The sequence below is a fragment of the Episyrphus balteatus genome, chromosome 2 (genome assembly GCF_945859705.1).
Source record: "Episyrphus balteatus chromosome 2, idEpiBalt1.1, whole genome shotgun sequence".
Classification (NCBI taxonomy): Eukaryota; Metazoa; Arthropoda; class Insecta; order Diptera; family Syrphidae; genus Episyrphus; species Episyrphus balteatus.
This window is the reverse complement of record NC_079135.1, coordinates 120,805,207-120,829,010: the sequence shown is the minus strand read 5'-3', so window position 1 is coordinate 120,829,010 and position 23,804 is coordinate 120,805,207. Positions and strand designations below refer to the sequence as shown.

Here is a 23,804-nt window from a genome sequence, read left to right as displayed (position 1 = left end):
GTATAGTTTATGCAATTTTGTGACGTGTTCCGCTATTTTAAAAACACTAATGTTGAAAAAAAACAACGAAAAAAGTGCAAATTTTTAAACCCCTCTGTATGAAAAAATAGAGTTGCATATAGGTACAATTATTTTTTTATATCATTCAATGTCATTCGATGTCCATATCAAAATTTTTCACCAAAATCACTTTGAAAATTCACTTTTTTTTAAATCGAAAAATCGTTTATTTATTTGTGAGGTGGAGCTTTTCATGGGAAAGGGATGAAACAATCAACAAAATTCGCATTTTCAGCCAGAAATAGACAAGAATTTTACTCAAGTTCTTTCTGTTATTATTCATATATTTTTAAAACTCTTATAGTTTGATTTCCTTTAAGTATGAACTTTAAGTTCTGGGGGGGGGCACGTGCCCCCGTGCCCCCCCCCCCTAAATCCGCCTATGTTTACAGCCAAGACAATTCATAGCATTTTTAATGTATTTAAATTTCCAAAAAAAAAGCTAGGGGTAAAAATAATATGTACACATTTTTAAAATTTTTTTCTTTAAACTTTAGCAAGGTCTCTAATTTTCAAAAGCCATTAAAAAGATAAAACTACATTGAACTACAAGTGCAACCCAGTCGTGTATTTTATTGTAATTTAATTTAACAAAATTCGAACTTTGAACACAATTTTTCCAAAAACCACGTAACCTAGCAAAACAATGCGTTCTGTCAATAACAAGGGGAATATAAATACTTCTATAATCCCGACTGTTTCAGTTTTTGAAATTATTTAACAATGTGCAAAATAAATGTAGAATACAAAAACTAAACAAATAGAAGAAAAGAAAGTGTATGTATGGTATGTACTCGCAGATAAGTATTCTAATTTTGAAGTTATCATACTTTGACTGTGTCACAGTCAAAAAATACTCGGGTTTATAAGAGGTTGTTGCAATTGTCGCACTGATTAGAAAGGCGTTTACATCATTTTCCTAGTTGGATACGAAACATTAATTTTTCGTTGATATCGTTTTTTAATTTTTAGTACGTGATAACGTCGTATTAATCGGTGAACAATGGCTGCATGCATGAAAAAGTTTAACAAATGCTGACGTTCCACTTGAGACTGTTAGCAGAGTGGTATAGATGAAATAAAAAATAAATAAATACCCAGAGAGTAAAACTGTTGAAAGATTTACCTTTAGCATTAGACGTCTAGGTTTGAATCTCAAGACAGCCCAACACTTATCGTCCGTAAACCGCCTTTACAGACAACCAATGTTTTTTTTTACTGAAATACAGACTAACATAAATCACTAAAATAATAACAATTTTTTTTGTTCCATTATCTTATATTATATACATATTGCTTAACAATAAAATGAACATGAATTCAAAAATACAATTTAAAAAAAATGTTCACTGTGTCGTATACGTACTTTTTTAATTAAATTTAGTATTACTCGCGATATATGTTGGTACACTACTTATCAAGTTATGCATTCGTACACAAAAAAAAAGTTGAGACAACAATCAGACATGGAATTACGATGACAGAGAATGCAAAAAAGTGGATCCCGTTAGTCCGTCTGTTTGTCTGTATATGGACCTAAACGGATAGAGCGATTAACATCAAACTGTAGCGTTTTTTTGCGACTCTACAGAGGGATTTTTTGAATAATTTTTTTTGGACCAAAAATAACGGTGTCACATACCGATTTTGGAAACATTTCATTTCCTCAAAAACTTAAAAAAACCATATGTTATTTTTAAGTTATTTTACTGTTGCTATCTTTAGATAATTTTTTTTTCGAAAATCATTATTATTATACTACCTTTTTTTCTCCTAAACTAATAATTCGATTTCAACAATTTTTATGCTAAAACACTTATATTTTTTACACATAAATTTAAAATAAAATTTTGAAAAAAAAAATTTTTGGACATGTCCGGGACACGTCCGGGACACGTCCGAGACATGTCCGGGACATGTCCGGGACACGTCCGGGACATGTCCGGGACACGTCCGGGACATGTCCGGGACATGTCCGGGACACGTCCGGGACATGTCCGGGACATGTCCGGGACATGTCCGGGATACGTCCGGGACACGTCCGGGACATGTCCGGGACACGTCCGGGACAGATTCAGATGTTGTTTTCTTAATTTGAAAAACGATTTTTATGTCCCGGACGTGTCCGGGATACGTCCGGGACATGTCCGGGATACGTCCGGGACATGTCCGGGACACGTCCGGGATATGTCCGGGACACGTCCGGGATATGTCCGGGACATGTCCGGGACACGTCCGGGATATGTCCGGGACACGTCCGGGACATGTCCGGGACACGTCCGGGACATGTCCGGGACACGTCCGGGACATGTCCGGGACACGTCCGGGATACGTCCGGGACACGTTAGGGACACGTTAGGGACATGTCCGGGACACGTCCGGGACATGTCCGGGACATGTCCGGGACACGTCCGGGACATGTCCGGGACACGTCCGGGATACGTCCGGGACACGTTAGGGACACGTTAGGGACATGTCCGGGACACGTCCGGGACATGTCCGGGACACGTCCGGGACATGTCGGGGACATATCCGGGACACGTCCGGGACATGTCCGGGACACGTCCGGGACATGCACGGGACATGTCCGGGATACGTCCGGGACACGTCCGGGACATGTCCGGGACACGTCCGGGACAGATTCAGATGTTGTTTTCTTCCTTTGAAAAAGGATTTTTATGAACCGGACGTGTCCGGGACACGTCCGGGACATGTCCGGGACATGTCCGGGACACGTCCGGGACATGTCCGGGACATGTCCGGGACACGTCCGGGACATGTCCGGGACATGTCCGGGACACGTCCGGGACATGTCCGGGACATGTCCGGGACACGTCCGGGACATGTCCGGGACACGTCCGGGACATGTCCGTCACACGTCCGGGACATGTCCGGGACACGTCCGGGACATGTCCGGGACATGTCCCGGACATGTCCCGGACGTGTCCCGGACATGTCCCGGACATGTCCCGGACGTGTCCCGGACACGTCCGGTTCATAAAAATCCTTTTTCAAAGGAAGAAAACAACATCTGAATCTGTCCCGGACGTGTCCCGGACATGTCCCGGACGTGTCCCGGACGTATCCCGGACATGTCCCGTGCATGTCCCGGACGTGTCCCGGACATGTCCCGGACGTGTCCCGGATATGTCCCCGACATGTCCCGGACGTGTCCCGGACATGTCCCGGACGTGTCCCGGACATGTCCCTAACGTGTCCCGGACGTATCCCGGACGTGTCCCGGACATGTCCCGGACGTGTCCCGGACATGTCCCGGACATGTCCCGGACGTGTCCCGGACATGTCCCTAACGTGTCCCTAACGTGTCCCGGACGTATCCCGGACGTGTCCCGGACATGTCCCGGACGTGTCCCGGACATGTCCCGGACGTGTCCCGGACATGTCCCGGACGTGTCCCGGACATATCCCGGACGTGTCCCGGACATGTCCCGGACATATCCCGGACGTGTCCCGGACATATCCCGGACGTGTCCCGGACATGTCCCGGACGTATCCCGGACATGTCCCGGACGTATCCCGGACACGTCCGGGACATAAAAATCGTTTTTCAAATTAAGAAAACAACATCTGAATCTGTCCCGGACGTGTCCCGGACATGTCCCGGACATGTCCCGGACGTGTCCCGGGACATGTCCGGGACATGTCCGGGACACGTCCGGGACACGTCCGGGACATGTCCGGGACATGTCCGGGACACGTCCGGGACATGTCCGGGATATGTCCGGGACACGTCCGGGACATGTCCGGGACATGTCCGGGACATGTCCGGGACACGTCCGGGACATGTCCGGGACATGTCCGGGATACGTCCGGGACACGTCCGGGACACGTCCGGGACATGTCCGGGACATGTCCGGGACACGTCCGGGACATGTCCGTCACACGTCCGGGACATGTCCGGGACACGTCCGGGACATGTCCGGGACACGTCCGGGACATGTCCGGGACATGTCCGGGACATGTCCGGAATACGTCCGGGACATGTCCGGGACACGTCCGGGACATGTCCGGGACACGTTCGGGACATGTCCGGGACACGTCCAGGACATGTCCGGGACATGTCCGGGATACGTCCGGGACATGTCCGGGACACGTTCGGGACATGTCCGGGACATGTCCAGGACGTGTCCGGGACACGTCCGGGACATGTCCGGGACACGTACGGGACATATCCGGGACACGTCCGGGACATGTCCGGGACACGTCCGATACATGTCCGGGACATGTCCGGGATACGTCCGGGACACGTTCGGGACATGTCCGGGACACGTCCGGGACATGTCGGGGACATATCCGGGACACGTCCGGGACATGTCCGGGACACGTCCGGGACATGCACGGGACATGTCCGGGATACGTCCGGGACACGTTAGGGACAAGTTAGGGACATGTCCGGGACACGTCCGGGACATGTCCGGGACACGTCCGGGACATGTCCGGGACACGTCCGGGACATGTCCGGGACACGTCCGGGAAATGTCCGGGACACGTCCGGGACCCGTCCGGGACATGTCCGGGACATGTCCGGGACACGTCCGGGACATGTCCGGGACACGTCCGGGACATGTCCGGGACACGTCCGGGAAATGTCCGGGACACGTCCGGGACATGTCCAGGACACGTCCGGGACACGTCCGGGACATGTCCGGGACATGTCCGGGACACGTCCGGGACATGTCCGGGACATGTCCGGGACATGTCCGGGACATGTCCGGGACATGTCCGGGACACGTCCGGGACATGTCCGGGACATGTCCGGGATACGTCCGGGACACGTCCAGGACACGTCCGGGACATGTCCGGGACATGTCCGGGACACGTCCGGGACATGACCGGGACACGTCCGGGACATGACCGGGACACGTCCGGGACATGACCGGGACACGTCCGGGACATGTCCGGGACACGTCCGGGACATGTCCGGGACACGTCCGGGACATGTCCGGGACACGTCCGGGACATGTCCGGGACACGTCCGGGACATGTCCGGGACACGTCCGGGACATGTCCGGGACACGTCCGGGACATGTCCGGGACATGTCCGGGACATGTCCGGAATACGTCCGGGACATGTCCGGGACACATCCGGGACATGTCCGGGACACGTTCGGGACATGTCCGGGACATGTCCGGGATACGTCCGGGACATGTCCGGGACACGTCCGGGACATGTCCGGGACACGTTCGGGACATGTCCGGGACACGTCCAGGACATGTCCGGGACACGTCCGGGACATGTCCGGGACACGTACGGGACATATCCGGGACACGTCCGGGACATGTCCGGGACATGTCCGGGACACGTTCGGGACATGTCCGGGACACGTCCGGGACATGTCCGGGACACGTCCGGCACATGTCTGGGTCATGTCCGGGACACGTCCGTTACATGTCCGGGACACGTCCGGGACATGTCCGGATTGAAATCGAATAGGGGAGAAAAAATGAACGGACTTAAATTTGAATATCTGAAGATTTAAAAATGATATCAGTTTAATTGAAACACATTTAGAAGAGACATATTTCTTCTTGAAATAGAGCTGTTATATAAATTATTACCGTTATTATTAACAGAGTTATAAGCCAAAACGTGAGGGAGAGTACGTAAAAGTACGCTTTTTCATTACTTATTAAGCTCGCAAAAACGAATAGCTCGATAAAAGATTTTAAAAAAGCTTTTTTCTTACTATTTAGACCCCAAGGAACATTTCGGCATCAAAAAATCTGGAGTGCAAGACACTTCGAGTAGTGTCGCGTTCAAACGACCCGTGAACGTTAATGATCTCTTCACCTGTCTCCTAAAAAACTGAATACCTACTCCCAGCCACAAATACTTTTGCAATTCAATTTAATTTATATCTTACTTTTATTTCATCTTAGTCCCACTGTATCTATCTATTTAATACAAAAAAATCTACGCAAGTCTCACTTTTCCATAGCAACTTGTTGCTAAACTTGTGTATTTGTTTCAGTAATTCGTATATGTGTTGTGTATATCATTGACTCGTATAACTTCTTTACCGCCACAATAAAAATAATTCATAAATTTAAAATTCAGTTAGTATCAAACTTTGGTCGTGTGAGGATCTAAAATTTATAAATTAATCGAATTTTTGATAAGATTGTTTAGTAAACAAAAGAAAAGAATACAAAAAAAAAGCAAATAATCATGGAGCTAAACAATCGTCTTCTCTTGAAAGTCATCGAATTGGTGAGTAATTTTAAATAAATAAATAAATTTATTTTTGGTAATGAAGTAAAATAAATTGAATGTTTTTTTTGTGTTAAATAAATATTTTTTTATTTTTTTTTGTATTTTGAAATTTTTGAAGGATTTACTATTTGTTTATACCTAGTTCATCCACCTGTGTTTTTCTTTTCGTCTTCCTCATCAAAATATCTATTATAATTATGTATTTGTATCTATGTTTCAAAAGAAAACTCTTTTTCTTTTAAGAAAAACGTATTTATATTTTGTTCTTATTCACAACACCAATACCAAACAAATGAATACAAACAAACAAAATAATTCCAAGTGAATGAATTCTAAAATGCTTATTCGTTCAGTGTTTTTTTTCTTTTTTTTTAATTTTACACTTATTTATGGTCTCTCTATACCTTTTTGGGATTAAATTACGAATTTCATATTTGGGGTTGCCGTCGCGGTCGTATCGTCTATAAGTTGAAGAACAAGTTTTCAGGCAAATCGTCGTCGTATTACACAATGATGTCATCGGATATAGGTCGGATTGTTGTTGTTGTTTGTTCTGATATAAAATCAGTGATTAGTTCGCATATATAAAAAAGAGTGGCTAGCTCATTTTTGATTAATGCCTTTTCGTAGTGTTTCATACCTAAACTATCTTCCTTGATGAGAATTTAAATAGGCAGTGTTAGATGCATATACAAAACGTGATGTCTAGTAAATTTTGGATAAAGGAGAGGGGATATGGCTTTGAACCGAAACAAATTCTGCGTATTCAATTTGAATTTTTAAATAACGTGTGTGTGATGTGAATGAAAACAAAAGAGCGCAACAGAACCATGACATCATAGGATAAACTCTAAAGTTTTAGTTTTTACAGTGCGGTACACTGACTTGACTATTAGGCTGTGTCAAAGATGTATGAAATTTTTTTTTTCGAATTTCAAATCCTATTAACGTGGAAAAGTGGCAAATGATGATGACTAAGAAGGGTTTAAAAAAATAATCAAAATCAGTTAATATCTTCTGCCTCCAGTTTGATCTTGAAACTTGAAAAAAAAAAAATTTAAAACTGAATTTTTAGAAAAAAATTTGACCACTCTAATGCCTTATTTTTTAACATAAAAGCTTTTATGAACTAAATATTAAGCAGAAAAAAAATTGTTCAAATTTGGTAAGGACATTCGGACTTCTGGTGTTTTGAAATTTGTCGAAATAGTGCAAAATTCCTATTTTTACGCTATTTTTTCATTTTTTTGAACTATTCGGTTAATTATATTAGTTTTACCAAATAAGAAGTCAAGAAGTCAGGGAATGTCATGAAATCGCTGAAAATTTAAAAATCTGTCAGTCAAGCTGACGTTCACTTTTTATCATTGTCCTCGCCACACATTGATGAATTTGGTACTTTATGGCGTCAAAAATCATTTGCACTGCCATTTTTAGACGAAAAGTCATGAAATTTGGGACACTGAAGCACATTAGTATGAGAATTACGAAAAAATCTTTCAACTTTTATTTTTTCAAAATGATGGTTCCAAAATGGCGGACAGAATAAGTTTTAATAAAATTTTCTTTTTCAAAACTGTACATAACCTAGAAATTTTACTAAATGAATGTCAAATAGACAAATTTTAAAAATTAAAGCAAAAAGACCACAAAGTACCATAGTAATAAAACACAATTTAGACCTTTTTTTAATGCTATAACTTGGATTTTTTGTTTTTGTTTTCTGGTAAAAATAATATATTTTGAACCTATTACATTTTAGCACAATCCAAAAGATATGTCAATCAATCTTGTTACGAATGGATTGTTTTAATTTCTTTACTTACTTCGGGACCGATGAAATAATAATTAATATCTAATTAATTTCTGAACCCAAACGGTTTTATATAGGTACTTTTTCAAATAACGATAACCCTAAATCCAGACACAAAAAAAATTATTTGGCTTCCATTTTCGTTTACTTTGAAAAAAATTGATTTTTTTATATTAAAAAAAAGACGAGTATTTTATTTCAATTCTTAACCAGATAAAGTTATAATTTAGGTACAAGGAATTAGTTTTAATTTCAAATTTTCTTATATTTCAATACTTTTGATTAAATTTTAATTTTTTGTATTTTAAACTAATAAATTTTAATTTTTGTATTTGAAATTAATAAAAAACTGTGTAATAAAATAGCAATATTAAAAATTGATAATTTTTGTTTTTAAAAAGGCCTAATTCCAAAGGTTGTATTAAAAACTACGACAGAATTTTTAACCGTGTTTTTGATTTACAAATTTGATATTATTTTTATATTTTTTTGGGATGGAAAAGTCAACAATATGATAAAGAATTATACCTATTAGGAAATTCGAAATATTTTATTTTAGATGTACCTAACTATGATACCCGTAATGTTACTTTGTTGTCTTTCAATGGAATAACTATACCACAATGAAAAAAGGCTTTATAATACATATCTTCAATATTCTTTCCTTTGACTTGATATCGAGTTATTTTTAAGTATAACCGGTAATGATATTTCCCCGGCTTAATAGTATTAAATAATTTCGGCAAAGTTGTGACTATGAAGGTCATCTTAAACCAAAAAAGCATGATTCAATTAACTAACTTAACTGGTTGGAATTTAGGTGCATACTTCAATGTTATTTTTATAGCAATTTGTTTTGATAACTAAGAAGTTCGTGTGAGAAAAAGATACTAACTAATTGACTCTGATGTCTTGGTATAAATTGAGTTCTTTCAAGGCTTTTGACTATAATTTGGGTAATCGACCATAGCCACAATAATAAAATATGTAATGCTTTTAATTTTAGCAGTTTGATCATGAAGAAAACCCTTGAAAAAGTTATTAAGTATAAACCACAATTACATACTTCACTTAAATGAGATGTAATGTAATGTTAATAAACATAAACTGTGACATCAACGATACTAAAATTTGGTTGCTTAATTAAACAAAAAGCTAGCTAAGAAGGATACAAAGAAAATATCTTCGTTTGACAACCAAAACTCACTTACTGCTATTTTAAATTTGTATGTAGTAAGTGTGTTTTGATTGTCAACCGAGGATATCTTAATATTAGGTCTGCTTAATAAATCTAATTTGCACAGAAAAGACAAGGTTTGTGCGTTCCACAAACTGTTCTACAATCTGTCATTTTGTGTTCCAAGAAGTTACGTCTAGAAAAGTTAAGATCAAGTTTTTCTGTTCCTACTTTTAAGGTAGAAAAGACGAGTGAGATATGTCAAGGATCAGCTGTTTTGTTTTATTTGGATACAACTATGAAAAATGAATAAAACAAAATAAGGAAAATTTAAAAATGTGAACAAATATGCTGCTTAATAATAACACTGTGTTACAAAATAAAAATCATGTCAATCACTTTGGAAATGACCTAGCAGAGGTTGTAGGTATTACTGAGTACCTACATCATATTTCGGCACTTGAAATTTTTCGTAGCCCCTTTAAATTTCAAGTTATCGTCACAAAACCGTTTTTCAATGTTTTCCGATTTTTTTACTCAGCTATTTTTCGGTCAATTTCAGTTTTAGTTAAGTTTTAATTTTGTACTAAATTTAACATTTACATCAACAGAATAAGTCTGTTCAAAGTAGAAAAACTAGAAAAGAACAGATCAGAACAACATATGTAAATGCGTAAAAACTGTCAGAACAAAAAAGATCAGACAATTACAGCATCATGTTTAATAGGATTGACTGTTGTTTCCTATCAGGTTCCAAAATTAAAATTTTAAAAAATACTGGAGAGGAGTACTTGTTCTTTTTGAAAATATTTTTGGGTGTAGATTTTATGGACTGAATCTCGAGTAAGAAAATCACAACTTCCACAATGTCTAAATAATTTTGAAACTTTTTTTATTCAGCATAAATAGAACAATAAAACTGTTTAAAAAACAAAATTTCCAAAGCACAAAATGTAGCTTAAAACGGTCTCCGAACTCTAAAAATCGGTGAAAAAATGTTGTACTTTGAGATTCAGCTAATAAAATCTACACCCAATTTGGTGTTTATACTGATTCATCAACAAAAACAAAAAAGAGTGTTTTACTTCGATTTTTTGGATCTTAGGGCATTGAATAAAATTTGTGAGTGCTGTGATTCACATTTGAAAATATTTGCAAATCAATGTTAGATCCGGAACTATAAAATAATAAGAACTGCTGTCACTGATAGTTTTTGTTATTTTATTAAATACTTCTTCCCTATAAGTGTTTTATTTTTTGTTTTCAATTGAAACATTATTTAGTGCATTATATTTCATATAGCCTTTATGAAATGCTTCATAAATTCTTTTTTATAAAGCATTTCGAAATGTATTAGAATTATGCTAATTATTTGTCAAAGAGCGTTCCAAAATGGATGATAAAAACCTATTTTTGATGCTGTTAAAACATGTTTTCCAATGTGGGATATGTACTTTATCATCCGTTAAAGTCCTTGTACCAATTATTATCATATCGTGTGTTGGCAGCAGTTCCGCTTGCTGTATCAACAAAAATTACTTTTTTTTTAAACAAAATTAACCCATGATTAATGCTTAAGCAATATTTTTCCTTTCCAAATCTCTATAAATTATGAAATTGACATAAAAGCTAATTTGTGGTGCTTAATAGGTCACTTTTTTGCTTGTGTTAACTTTTTATCAATAAAATCATAGTAAAAAAAATACCCACAATATACGTAATTGAACAAAATTAATTTGAACTTTTATTTATGTCAATAAACTTAACAACTAATTTATCTTCTAGGATGTCAAACAGTTTATACCTTCATTAACAATTTGTTTTGTCATTGACTATTAAAAGAGTTTAATATATCGTTTGCGAACGATAAATGAAAATATTATGAAGAAATACATTTTTTTGTTTGTTTTTCTTTTTTGTTTACTAAAAATAGCCCAGTAAATTAAATAAAGCATTACAACATAATAAGGAAGCTAAACAAGTGATTTTGATTCCGTACTCAGAGTGACAGGAAGTTATATGGTTAGGAAGTGTGCTAACAGACAAAATATTTTCCTTAAATAAATAATGATGGTTTAGTGACCCATAGGTTGAACATTGCTTTCCTAGTATATAACATACAAAAAAAAAGACAATTTTAATCGATACCTTCTTTTCATACGTTATCGAGAGTCTTAAAACGTCTAGTCGAATTAAATTAGTATAATGGATGAGTTGGTTGACATTTTGAGTGATTACAATAAAAATATAAAAATAAATATAGAGGGTTTGCCGGTCATAAACAAAACGTATCAATTTCTTAAAGTGAACTCGGTCACTGTGGCGTATGTGTAATATTTTATTTTTATTTACTAAATACATTAAAATGGTCTTTATCAAGGTTGTTTTTAAATTATTCAACATACAATATTCAACACATGAACTAAATTGTAGATTTTATATACTTAAATAATTTATAATAATAAGTTGAATACAAAAGTAATAACTTAAATTATTCATAGTCAAAAGTAAAGTTATTCGTATTTAATTATTAGCTGTGTTTTATTTTCCTCGTGATCCAGATCAGATCATTGTTTTTATTAGCTTTACAACAAAAGCAGGATTTTGTTTTGTTATTGTTTCGCAAATAAATTATTGATCTGATCCGGATCACGAGGAAAATAAAACACAGCTATTATTTCCATTTATTAACTTATTTTGTTAAATTTAGAAATAATTAAAGTATTTTAAGGACCGCTGCACTTAAGTGTTTATCGGGAGGGATAGAATAAAGTAAACACAAAGATTTCCATTTTTTTTTTTTAATTTAAACAATATTCCACATTCGTGTAGTGCAGTTGCAGAAAAAATTCTACTTAATAATGTAGTGATGTTGTGATTTTTCGGTAATATTTCAGATAATACAGAACAATATTATTGGGTCATTGTTTATAAAAGCTAAAATAAAAATTCTAAATAGTTTTTAGTATTTGAGTCACATAAAATTATTTCTATGTCAAATTCTTCATAGACCACAATTAATATTTTTAAATGAATACTAATTAGTTGACTTTGATGTAACAAAACAAAACAACTTAATGAAAAAAATATAGTTTTAAAATATTTGTCATCATTGAATAATATTGTAATCAATCAAAACGTGTCTTGACTTCGAATCCATCTGACTTCTGATTATGTATATTAAACAAAACAATAAAATACTTATCAGGTGTGCGTTGTTTCTTTCTCCCAAAGATTGCAATTTGATGACAAATTTTCTATAGACAAAATTAATCACAATTTGATTACATCCAAATCAAATGAGGCCTAAGCAATAAATAACACTGGGCAAAAAAAACTGTTTTATTAAGTTTTATGAACTTTTCCAAAGGTTTTTAGTGTGCTGAACTCGAATCCGAAGTCAAAAATTTTCTATCAGCTCGCGTTTTTGAGATATTTCTGTTATAAGATCCATAAAATCAATTTTTTGCTACTTTATAAGCTACAGTGGTTTTAAGCTGGCAGAAGTTTTGTTTGAGGAACAAATTAATACTTTTCTAAATATTTTGGTTGTGTTAAACTCGAATCCGAAGCCAAGCATTTTCTATTAACTCGTGTTTTTGAGATATTTCCATTGTAAAATCTCAATTATAAATTTTTTTTGTTAATTTTTAAGTTACAGTGGTTGTAAGCTCACAGTGGTTTGCCTTTTCTATTCCAGGTTATAAAATCTCAACGATCGCTTTTTTACTACTTTTTAACCTACAGTGGTTTTTAGCGTACAGTGGTCTGGTTTCAGAAACAAAACAATACTTTTATAAAGGTTTTGAGTGAGCTGAACTCGAATCAGAAATCAGAACTTTTTAATCAGCCAGTGTTTTCAAGGTATTACAGTTATAAAATCTCAATAATCGAAATCCGATTATTTCATTCATAGCGAAATCTCTGCACCTCTGCTGTATGTTTTATTTTCCCACATCCTAAACTAGTTCACAATGAAAAAAAGGGCGCTTTTGTAGAACTATGTGACTTTATTTCCTATTCGTGAATCGTGATCAAAATTTTGTAAGAGAAATTATCACATTTAACTAAATCGAAATAGGTATGAGTATTTAGCACCTTTAACGAATAAAAAAAGAGAGAATCAAAAGTTTCCTATAAGCGATTTATATAAAAAAATACTCTAGAAATTCAGATAACCTCATCGTTTTGCTATCTTTAATGCATTTAATCAAGAAAATATGATAACAATAAATAAATAAACATGACTCACAATCAAGAAATATATTTTATAGTCTTGATCTCATTTTTAATTTTTATCTGATAGCTTTTCGCTAGCCAAATTCAAAGTTTGTATTCATATTTTTATTTAAAGAAACTTCCAATTAAAAAAATTCAAATTAATGAAATGCATTTCTTGAGTCAAGAAAAAATAGTGATAACAAAAAATATATAATGTAAATCATTTTGTTATTTGTTTAGAATAATAATAATAATCTAGCTTCTAGTGAAAAAAAATCACACAATTTGATTGTCAGGGCTTCCGTTCCTGTCTACGATTAGAAAAGCAACCTACTCATAAATGCGTTATGATAATAATAGAGCAATTGTGAAGTAATGAAGTCATTTTTAATCTAATATTTGTATTAACCATGACTATTAATGACTATACAATGAAATAAAGCTCATTTAATCAGTATTTTAAATTGAATGTTATCCGGAACACTTGCACTTACACACACATTTGTTATAATGTAACTAGAAGAATTTTTAAAGAAGGTAACAAATCTTATTAGGGTGGCTCAATTCCAAAATGTATGTAATTATTGTACGTTTTGTTGTTGAATTTTTGTTGCTGGTTCTTTTCTTAGACTTTTATAATTCTGTACTTTGAAGATGTTTCTTCAAAAAGATTAAAAAAAAAATCATGTGTTCAATTTACACGTGATAGAAGTGAAACCTTAAAAACTCATTTTTCTTCAAAAAAAAAAATCGAAAAATCTATCTTTTTTTTCTTCCATCACCTTTAAATCCATTTTTTTGTATGACCACCTATAATAAATTTTATATCATATGAAAGGCTATTATTTTACCTTTTATATAACTTTTCAATCATATTTCTACAATGCTTAGAAAAAAAGTAAGAATTATTTAAAGCCATACATATCGAAATTTCAAATTCGGATTACGGTCCTTCCTACACTGGAAGTTGGTAATATTATCAGCATGCGTATTTTAGTTCAATCAAATTTGTATATCCTCTAGATCAAAAGATATATTGTGTTTAGAAAAAGGACATTTTTTCACCGTTATCTCAAAATTTTGAACATAAAATTGATTGAAATTTTGTACAATTATAGTATATTCTATTACCTTTCTACAGTATAAATTTCATTTATCTATCTATTAAAACAAAAAAGTTATAATCAATTGATTTTTCCTGTCGCTTTTGCAGATAGAAATAAGGCCGCATTCCTGAAGGAAGAGGATAGTATTCATGCTAAGTTAATTATAAGGAGTGAGTTTCATATGGGGCAAAACTTCAATTATAGTGAGAAATAATTCCACTTTTTTTTTGGTGATGTTAATTCACACTGAATGTGAGAGAACAGGTTCTCATTTTTTGTGGGAATGAAATTCACTTTTGAGTGAAGTGGAAAATAAGTGGGAAATAATTTTTCTCTATAGGCTGTTGTTTTTTTTTTACAAAAAGTCTGCACTGAAAAATGAAAATGAAAAATCAAGGCTATTCACAATGTTCTTGCACTCTTTTTTTCTAATACTAACAGTTAAAAAATAAGTAACAACAAGAAAACATTTAAGTAATTGATAAATAAGCTGCTCACAATACAAGTTCGTTTCCTGTGGAGATGGTAAACTACTTATGATTAGATGATCTAGTACATTTTACTACTAGAACTACTCATGGTCTTCCTGCTCGTGTTGAGAGGAATGACATAGTTGTTAAAAATCTAGCTAAAATCAACAGCTGGTTAAGATACTATAACAGAAGTGAAATAATGCCAAATTGTATCCCTAACTAATCTTTAAAATTAATTTCTGACGAAGATAACCCATCCAAAAAATGTAATAAACTAAATTAATTTTATTCAAAACTTATTCACCCTAAAAGATTTTAATAAGTTACACAAAAAATATACATGTGACCTACTTGTTACTTTTGCACGCAATGTCAAATCCCACACTCTTCCCTAATTTTGTCAAAAAATTTACTTCCGACAATGCTATTGCGTCATATTATACTGTCATCTGTCCCCAAAAAAAAAAAAGATGAAAGTATTCCGAATTCAAGTTCAAATTTAAAATTAATTCTACGCGTTTTTTGTTTGTTTTTTTTTTTTTTAAGTCACGGCATGTGGCATGGGTATTCATGGAATGATTAATGCCCCTACCTATCCCCTAACGACTTCCTAAAAACCAAAAACAATTAAAAAAAAAACAAAAAAATGACAAATGATGATGATGTATTCGATTCTATTATCGCGGGAATATATCCCAGAGTATGGGTGCGGTCCGATTAAAATGTTGTAATAGAAAAGGCTTTATAATTCTAACAACATTATATCAGTTGGCAATATGGCCAAAGGGATTACAAAAATGGTTTAAGAGATTAAAAGGGCAGACATTGGAGAATTTACTTAATATTTACATACATAATTAAGTTGGAAACGCAATATTTTTTTACCTTTTGTCTTCTGATGAACAGTTGTTTTAATTTTTAAACTAAAATAAATATTAACCTAAATAGCGACAAAATAAGTAAAGAAACATTCCTGACAAATGTCAAATGGAAATGGAAAATTTGGATCCGTTCGCGTACTTTTTTTCTTTTTTAATCTACTACAAAAATGTACATTGGCTGTATTCCTTTGGAGGTAACTTATGAATAACAATCTAGTTCTACCACCAAAAAATCCTATCTATTCAAAAAAGAAGCTCATGTTAATTGTACTAGATCTTCTTAACCACCTCCAAATAATATTTACAACTATCTAAGCTAGTTTTTGGACAGAACAATCACAAGTGTCATTCATTTGTACCACGCAAAGTTAATAAACCTTACCTTAACCTACACCCTCATCTAGTACTATTTTTGCTATTTTTTAAGTCATGGTTTAGTTCTTACACCATATAATGACTCACGCACAATTTCATTTAGAAATATAAAAATCACAATTTATGATTGTTATGGTAATTAAAATTATAATAATAAAAAAAAAAAAATAAAACACATCGTAAAGAGCTTAAAATAGATTCCAGCTGGTACCTTTTTTTTCCTAATTCATATAGAGCTTATGGAATATTTGATTTATTTAAGCTTTTGCGGTTGTCCATGTTAAATTAATCACAATTTTTATTCTTTTTTTTTCTTCTTTTTGGGGAAATTCCTACACAACAATGATTTTGTTTGCTTTTAATTTTTAAATTTGTTAAATGTGATGATCTAACCTCGAATTTTGTATACGTAAGTGGTACTTAGCCAAAAATTATAATTGTTTAGATAGTGTTACAAGTAGCAGAATAGCTGCTAACGTATTGAGTTATTTTAATTTTGTATTTAAAGTACAAAGTTTGGGATATTACTTTTTCAATTTAAACATTTTAAAAACAAGGTTGAGTGTTTTTTGTGCATCTTTAAAATTATAATTTTTAATAAAAAAAAAGTGTGAACAATTATTTCGGAAACACATCCCAGTCATTATTCGTTTACAAATCAAATGATTTGAAGAAATATAAAAGATACAAATTAAAATCTACTACATTAAGTTTTTAACGCTTTTTGGGAACAATTTTTTTTTCAGAATTTTTTAATGCGATTTCAAAAACAATTTGAATTGATTTCCAAGTATTTAAATAAAAGGTGTTTGAAGAAAAATGTTCTTTTGTAAACACAAATTAGGTATTTCATATACAGAGTGTCCCAAAGTCACCACCCTAAATGAAAACCATGGATTCCTGAATCCTGAGGTCATTTCAAGTCGAAAAACTTAGTTTTCTCGTCTTCGTCTCGTTTTCGAGTTATGCCGGTTTTTATGATTTTTGCTCTCTTTTCCCTTAACTGGCTTTATCTTTGGCAAAAAACGTCTGATTCGAAAGATTTTTTTAAAACCACTCCAGAATTTATTATAGTTTTAGTTTGTCCTAAAACTTTTTTTCTGAGGACAACCGTTTCTCCACAATTTTGCATCAAACCCAATTTCTTTATTTTTTAAGTTGTAAAAACTCCTATACCAGTGTTAATTGTTTTTGCTTATTATTAAAGCCTAGTTTATTTTCTTAAAACAATAAGTTTTTTTTTCATAAAAAAGACTACTGAAAAAGAAGACTATTAAAAAAAAAATAAAGAAACTGAGTGAATTTAATAAAAAAAATAATTTTTAAATACAAAATGAATTGTCAAGTAATCCTTTACAAATTGTCACCTGTCGCACAGTCTTTAAAAATATTTTATTTTAGAAACCAAGAAGTAAAGCAGTCTATAAAAATATTTTAGAATTTAGATGAAAGGGTGTTTTTTTTTCTGGGGGGAAATAAGGAAAATTCGCGATAAGTCCAATAAATTCAATGATATAAAAGTTACACTTACGTTATTTTTTAAAAATGTTTTCCTTGCCATAGGAATTACGAATAAAATAAGTCTATAATTTTTTTTTTCATGTGAAATGGTGTTTTTTTCAAGGTGAAGAGAAAATGTGGGTTTATTGGAAAAACTAAGTAATAGTAGTGGTATCCTATTGAAATTCAGCAATTTGGGTAAATTAGGGCATTATGGCATACCTAAGCACGAACTCAAATAACTTTACTACGGACAATAATTTTTACTTCAATCATTGTTTTTTATTAAATTTCATAAAAACGTAAAATAAATAAATAATTTAAGAACAAAAAGTCAAGCTTTTTAACAAAAAATAAATTAAAATAAAAATAGTCAAAAAAAAAACCATATTGCCCTATGTACGGGCAATATGGCGAACCCCATTTGCATCGGAACCCTTCACTTTTTTTTTACGTATATTCGGCATTTCTGAAATATAATTATAAATAAGTTTCATAAAATTGAAGTTAAATTGAGGTTATTTTGAAATTAAAAAAAAAAAAAAAATGCAGAGACATTATGCTAGTTGCTTTTGAAATCAGTTTTACATTGAAACTTCATAAGGGCATTTTGGCGCAGTGGTGTAAAATGTCGCGCCATAATGCCCTTATTGCATCTGCGCCATATTGCAAAATATACACATATTCACAAAACATCAAAAACAAAACACAATTCTTACTTCATATTCACAAAACATCAAAAACAAAACACAATTCTTACTTAATTATATTGGAACCCAAACCCGGTATTTTTTTTTTGTTTTCTTTTTTGTTTGGCACAAAAATAATAGCACTGCCCTGAGAACGCCATAAGGCACGTGTGTGAAGTTTTTGCATTGGTTTTAACTTAAAACGAGTGTTGGAAGTATGGTAGTTGAGAGGTGCGCCATAATGCCCGGTGCGCCATAATGCCCGAAGTTACCCTATGTTATTTTTGATGTTGGAAACAAGAATTTGAAGCGTCTATATGAATATCATGGTTAAATGGGTTTTTTTTTGAGTGGAAACAAAATTGGTGGGCCACCCTAATGAAATTTGATAAAAACATTGCATTTGAGATAGAAAACAAAAACAATGATTTTTCATAGTAAAATTTAGGTTTCGATGACAAATTGAACTTTTATATACTTTAGTTCTTACACTTTTTACGCTACTCATTTTATGGAGTGCTTCCTCTCTTCCCTCCCTTTGACATGAACATAACAACGTAAAATTGAGTTCTAAAGATTCATGGGTCATTCTCTAGCTTAAATGTTATGATCCAAGATTACTAATTTGATAATAATGACTTTTCAGTGAATAAGAAAATTTTAAAAAGCAGAAAAATTATGTTATATTTTTTTTTAACTTTGACCTCGAATATCTTTCAAATGTTAGATCAATAAAAAATTGTATAAGACTTTTTTTTGTAGAGCATTCAATTTCCTACAAGAATATGTACAGAAATTTGCTTAAAAGTAAAAATGGAAAATTGCGAACCGCAGGACCTTCCCATTTAGATAAAAAGCTCATATTTGGTGAGTATATTTAAGAGGTGTCTAGCAATCGATTTTTAGGAGTATAAAAAAAAAAAAACAAATTTCAATTTTTTTGACCCACCCTGATACACAAACACACATAAACACACATACACACTTACACATACAGTACCTATAACTCGTATCATATTAAGTGTGTGATCGTGACCATTGAAGTAAAAGCTTCTTTTTCATGTCTTGTTTAATTTTAAATTTCGATTTAATTTTTTTTTTTTCAAGTTTAACACTAAATTTTATATTTTTGATTATAATATTTTATTTTTACAGGGACTTTGCATTGCATCTGTGATTTTCTCAGAAGTCGTTGGAGGTAGTTTTACTGGCAGACCAGTCATTGTTTATGGTACAATTGCTGGCTATACTGTTATTTGTGCAGTTCTATTAGCTGGTAATAAAACAAATTTATTTATTTAAAAAGATAAAAAATACTAAATTTATTATTTAAACAAAAATTTTATTTTTAGGTCACATTTTGAATTCAACCATTGAGAAGCGTATCAATGCTCTATTCTCACTCATTGGATGCATTTTGTTCATTGTATCTGGTGCTTTGGTCATTGATGAATGGCATGATAGTCCTGATATTTTATACAAAGAAACAAAACGTAATGCCTTAGCTGCTGGATCATTGATGATTATTAATGGAGCTGTCTTCCTTTTGGATACTTTGTCCATTTGCAAGTCATAAAACAAAAAAAATATTGAATACTCTCATTTATAAAAAAAAATGAAGTTTTATATTAAGAATGAACAAATTTTATATATTTATATGTATTGTGTACCTAAGTGTAAAAATAAAAAAATATGAAAAAAAAAACAACTTACAAACAAATTAACTAAGAACAATCCAAAGTTAAAATACTATAGAAACATGTTGTACCAAACATTTCAAATCCATCCAAAATAAAGTTATAATTGTTATTTTTTTTTCTTACAGATTTTATTTATAAAAATGTTAAGGTTTTGAAGTCAATGAAATTGCTTTATAAAATGAACTATAACTATTTCATATTCTCATAATAAAATACCAAATAAAAAAAAATGTATTTTTTTTTTATTTCAAAGAAATTTTGATAGAAATCCCATATTCACCTCCTTTTGTTATGAATGACTTGAAGATTCGAGTTTGGTATATACAGGGTGTCCCAAAAGTAAACGTCGAAACGAAAACGGTGGATAGGGTAGGTGGTGACAGTTATCAGAAAAATAATAAAAAAAATCGCAGCCATATATTTTGTGAGTTATGGGCATTTGAAAAAAAGTCGAAAAAATGGTCTACCCTATCTACCGTTTTCGTTTCGACGTAAACTTTTGGGACACCCTGTAGTAAAAAACTTGAGTTCTCGAAATGTGGCTAACATACAAAGTTCATTTTTGTTTTGTGAGACGAAAAAGTGATTTAGGGCACTGTGGTGTATGCGTAATATTTTTTTTTATTTTTTAAATACTTACAAAGTTATACGAAGGGCAGATAACAAAAGCGAAAAAAAACAACAACAATTTAAACTGTTTGGGTGGTTAAAAAAGCTTATAACTCAAGTTTTATTTTTCGTCGAGATTGAGGTATGCAGGGGTGCAGGCTTAGGAAAATTGACAGAGCACAAGTTCCTGTAAATATAAAAATATGAAATATTGTGAATTGTGAATTTAGCCTTTATACGTATTTTAACAACTTGTATACCATATTAAGTCGCGATTTAAAGCTGCCAGACTTTTGAATTCGTTATTAGAATGCATAAGGCTATAAAACTGCATACTCACATTTCGGTTATATGTTAACTCCCAATATTTGCTCTGGGCTCTTGGTCTACCTAGATACAAAACTCAAACAAAAAAATTAATTTTTGAGAAGACTCTTGTGGCACTAACGAATGGTTCCTGTACGGTTACTTAAATCAAATCGTACGAAATTTTTGTAAGGAAAGGAAAAGTTGATGTGCAATGTGAATTGGAGGACATGGACGCACCGAAAACCGTGAACTCAGAAATTTTGAAAACATAAATTCTTAAATCATCCAATTTAAATCGACTTCAGCTTAATGAATTTGCTGATATTTATTTCTTCATTTGCTGATATTTATTTCGAACATTTAGAGAATATTAAGAGTGCATTCCCAAGGCTTCGAATTGAATCCGGATGTGAAATACAACTCTGTAGTGTCCTCGATCTACAAACTTACTATTGACGAAAGTTTCTTAATGGATAAAAAGCCAAAAGCCTACAACAGCTTCCAAGAGGGGTTAATGCCTACTACAGCAAGGTTTTCCCGAATCAAGGAAGCAACTATTGCGTGACTTGAAGGGAACGGATATTGGCAACAAGGCACTTCTTTAAGTTGGTACATCTATGCAAAAAAGTTTCCTCTTCGAACAGGTCGTGGTGCATTTTTTAATTTGCTTTTGAACTTCAACAAATTCAGATGGTTAAGTAAAAAGATGAATCGAAATTTAATATCTTTGTATGTGCCGGTTACCCAAAATAAATACACTGTGATCTTTAGAAGCAAAAAAAAAACATACATACATTCTCGCATTGTAAACACAAATCCAATCAAAAACCCTATTAATTGAGAAATAGACTTGTTGTCTCTTTGTCCGATAATTTTCGTCCAGCAGATTTTTATCAATAACTCACTTTTATTGAGTTTTGAAAATAATTCCAGAAAATATGTACTAAATTTCATTTACGCGAAAGTAAAATTATCTCATAATGATCAAAAATTCGAGCCTTTTTGTATGCAATGAAATGTTACCTTCGTACAAATTTGATTAAGATTATTTTTATTTTGCATACTTTCAGTTTATTGGTTTTATTGCTTGTTTGTGAGTCACAGTTTTAGGCATTAAACCGTCTATAAAAGTCTGTTATTATTTAAATTTCGATCTCGATCTCGATTTTATTACACAGTGTAATACTTTTCAATGAATATAAACGGCATATGTACATTAGACTGATTCAAAAAAATTTTTTTTTTTTTTGTTCAAAGCATTGTTGAAAATATTGTTGGAAATGACGAAAAAAAAAATACTGTAAAAGTTTCAGCCCTTAATGTTAACATTTAGTACCGCCGCATCGCAAATTTCTATTTCCCATACGATTTGTATGGGAAAGATTGTGTATTTGTGTTTAGAATTTTTTATCTTTTTAATGGTTCATCAAAAAGGTTAGATTTAACCATTTTCTTGTATAAAATTGAACGCTCTACAAAATTGCATTTATAAAATTAAAAAAAAACGGACGCGAAAAATTAAGTAAAATAATTTTTAGTTGAAAAAATGAATAATTCAAATTTATTGAAGAAATCTAATATGATAGTATTAGGGGTTTGAGAGTTATATAAAAGGATCTGTGAAACCAAAACACAATATAGAATACAAATATTCGAAAATTTTGCCAAATTTTTTGAAAACCTAATAATTTCGTCAAAAAATCGGAAAAAATGAGAAAAAATTACTTTTTATATTTTAAAGTTGAATAACTTCGAAACGCGGGCCCGGGTAAATAAAAAAATAATACGAGCTTTTTTCTAGAACGGACAATTTTATAAAAGAAAATGATTTTGCCAAGCCTTTTGGATGAACCATTTAAAAGATAAAAAATTCTAAACACAAATATACAATCTTTACCATACAAATCGTATGGGAAATAAAAATTTGCGATGCGGCGGTACTTAATGTTAACATTAAGGGTTGAAACTTTTACAGTATTTTTTTTTTCGTCATTTCCAACAATATTTTCAACAATGCTTTAAACAAAAAAAAATTTTTTTTTTGAATCTGTCTAATGTACCTACATTTGTATTGTCAAAAATAAAGTAATGATGAGGTGTTGTAGTATTTACTGAGCAGAAATAACTTTATTTTAGTATTGAATTAAAGGTCAGAAGTCAAGATTTTATAAAAGGTGAAACACTTTACAGTAAGTGTTGCCACTTTTTTACTAGGTATTATATATTATCGAGTTATGCATTCGTACAAAAAAAAATTGAGATAACATGATATTACGATGATAGGGAATACCAAAAAAGGGGGTCCCGAAAGTCTTTTTGTCTGTCTGTATAAGGAGGTACAAAAATAAAAATAATACAAATAAATAATGGTACCTGTCATATACTTATTTCGGAAAAGTTTAATTTTCTCGAAAACGGCTCCAACGATTTGTTAACAAAACTGAAATGTTAGTTTTTCAATTAGGTCTAGCTTTTGATGAAAAAAATTGTTTTTGAAAATCATTATTAACGGTACCTGCTATAGAAACGGGTTTTCCAAATCTGATTTTCTGGCAAACTGCTAATTGTATTTCAAATTTTTTTATACAAAAGCATTTATATTATTTTAATATACCTACCTAAATCAGAAATAAAATTTTGAAAAAAAATAATTTTT

General features: G+C 33.5%; 1 protein-coding gene across 1 annotated transcript; it reads left to right on the top strand.

Annotated features, from left to right (window-relative positions):
- The first annotated feature begins 6,122 nt into the window (after window positions 1-6,122).
- LOC129911648 (protein snakeskin) lies at window positions 6,123-20,290 on the top strand. Its single transcript, XM_055989510.1, has 3 exons — window positions 6,123-6,292; window positions 19,686-19,806; window positions 19,883-20,290. The coding sequence occupies exons 1-3, from the start codon at window positions 6,251-6,253 to the stop codon at window positions 20,104-20,106; spliced, it is 387 nt and encodes a 128-aa protein (XP_055845485.1). The 5' UTR covers window positions 6,123-6,250; the 3' UTR covers window positions 20,107-20,290.
- Window positions 20,291-23,804: the final 3,514 nt, after the last annotated feature.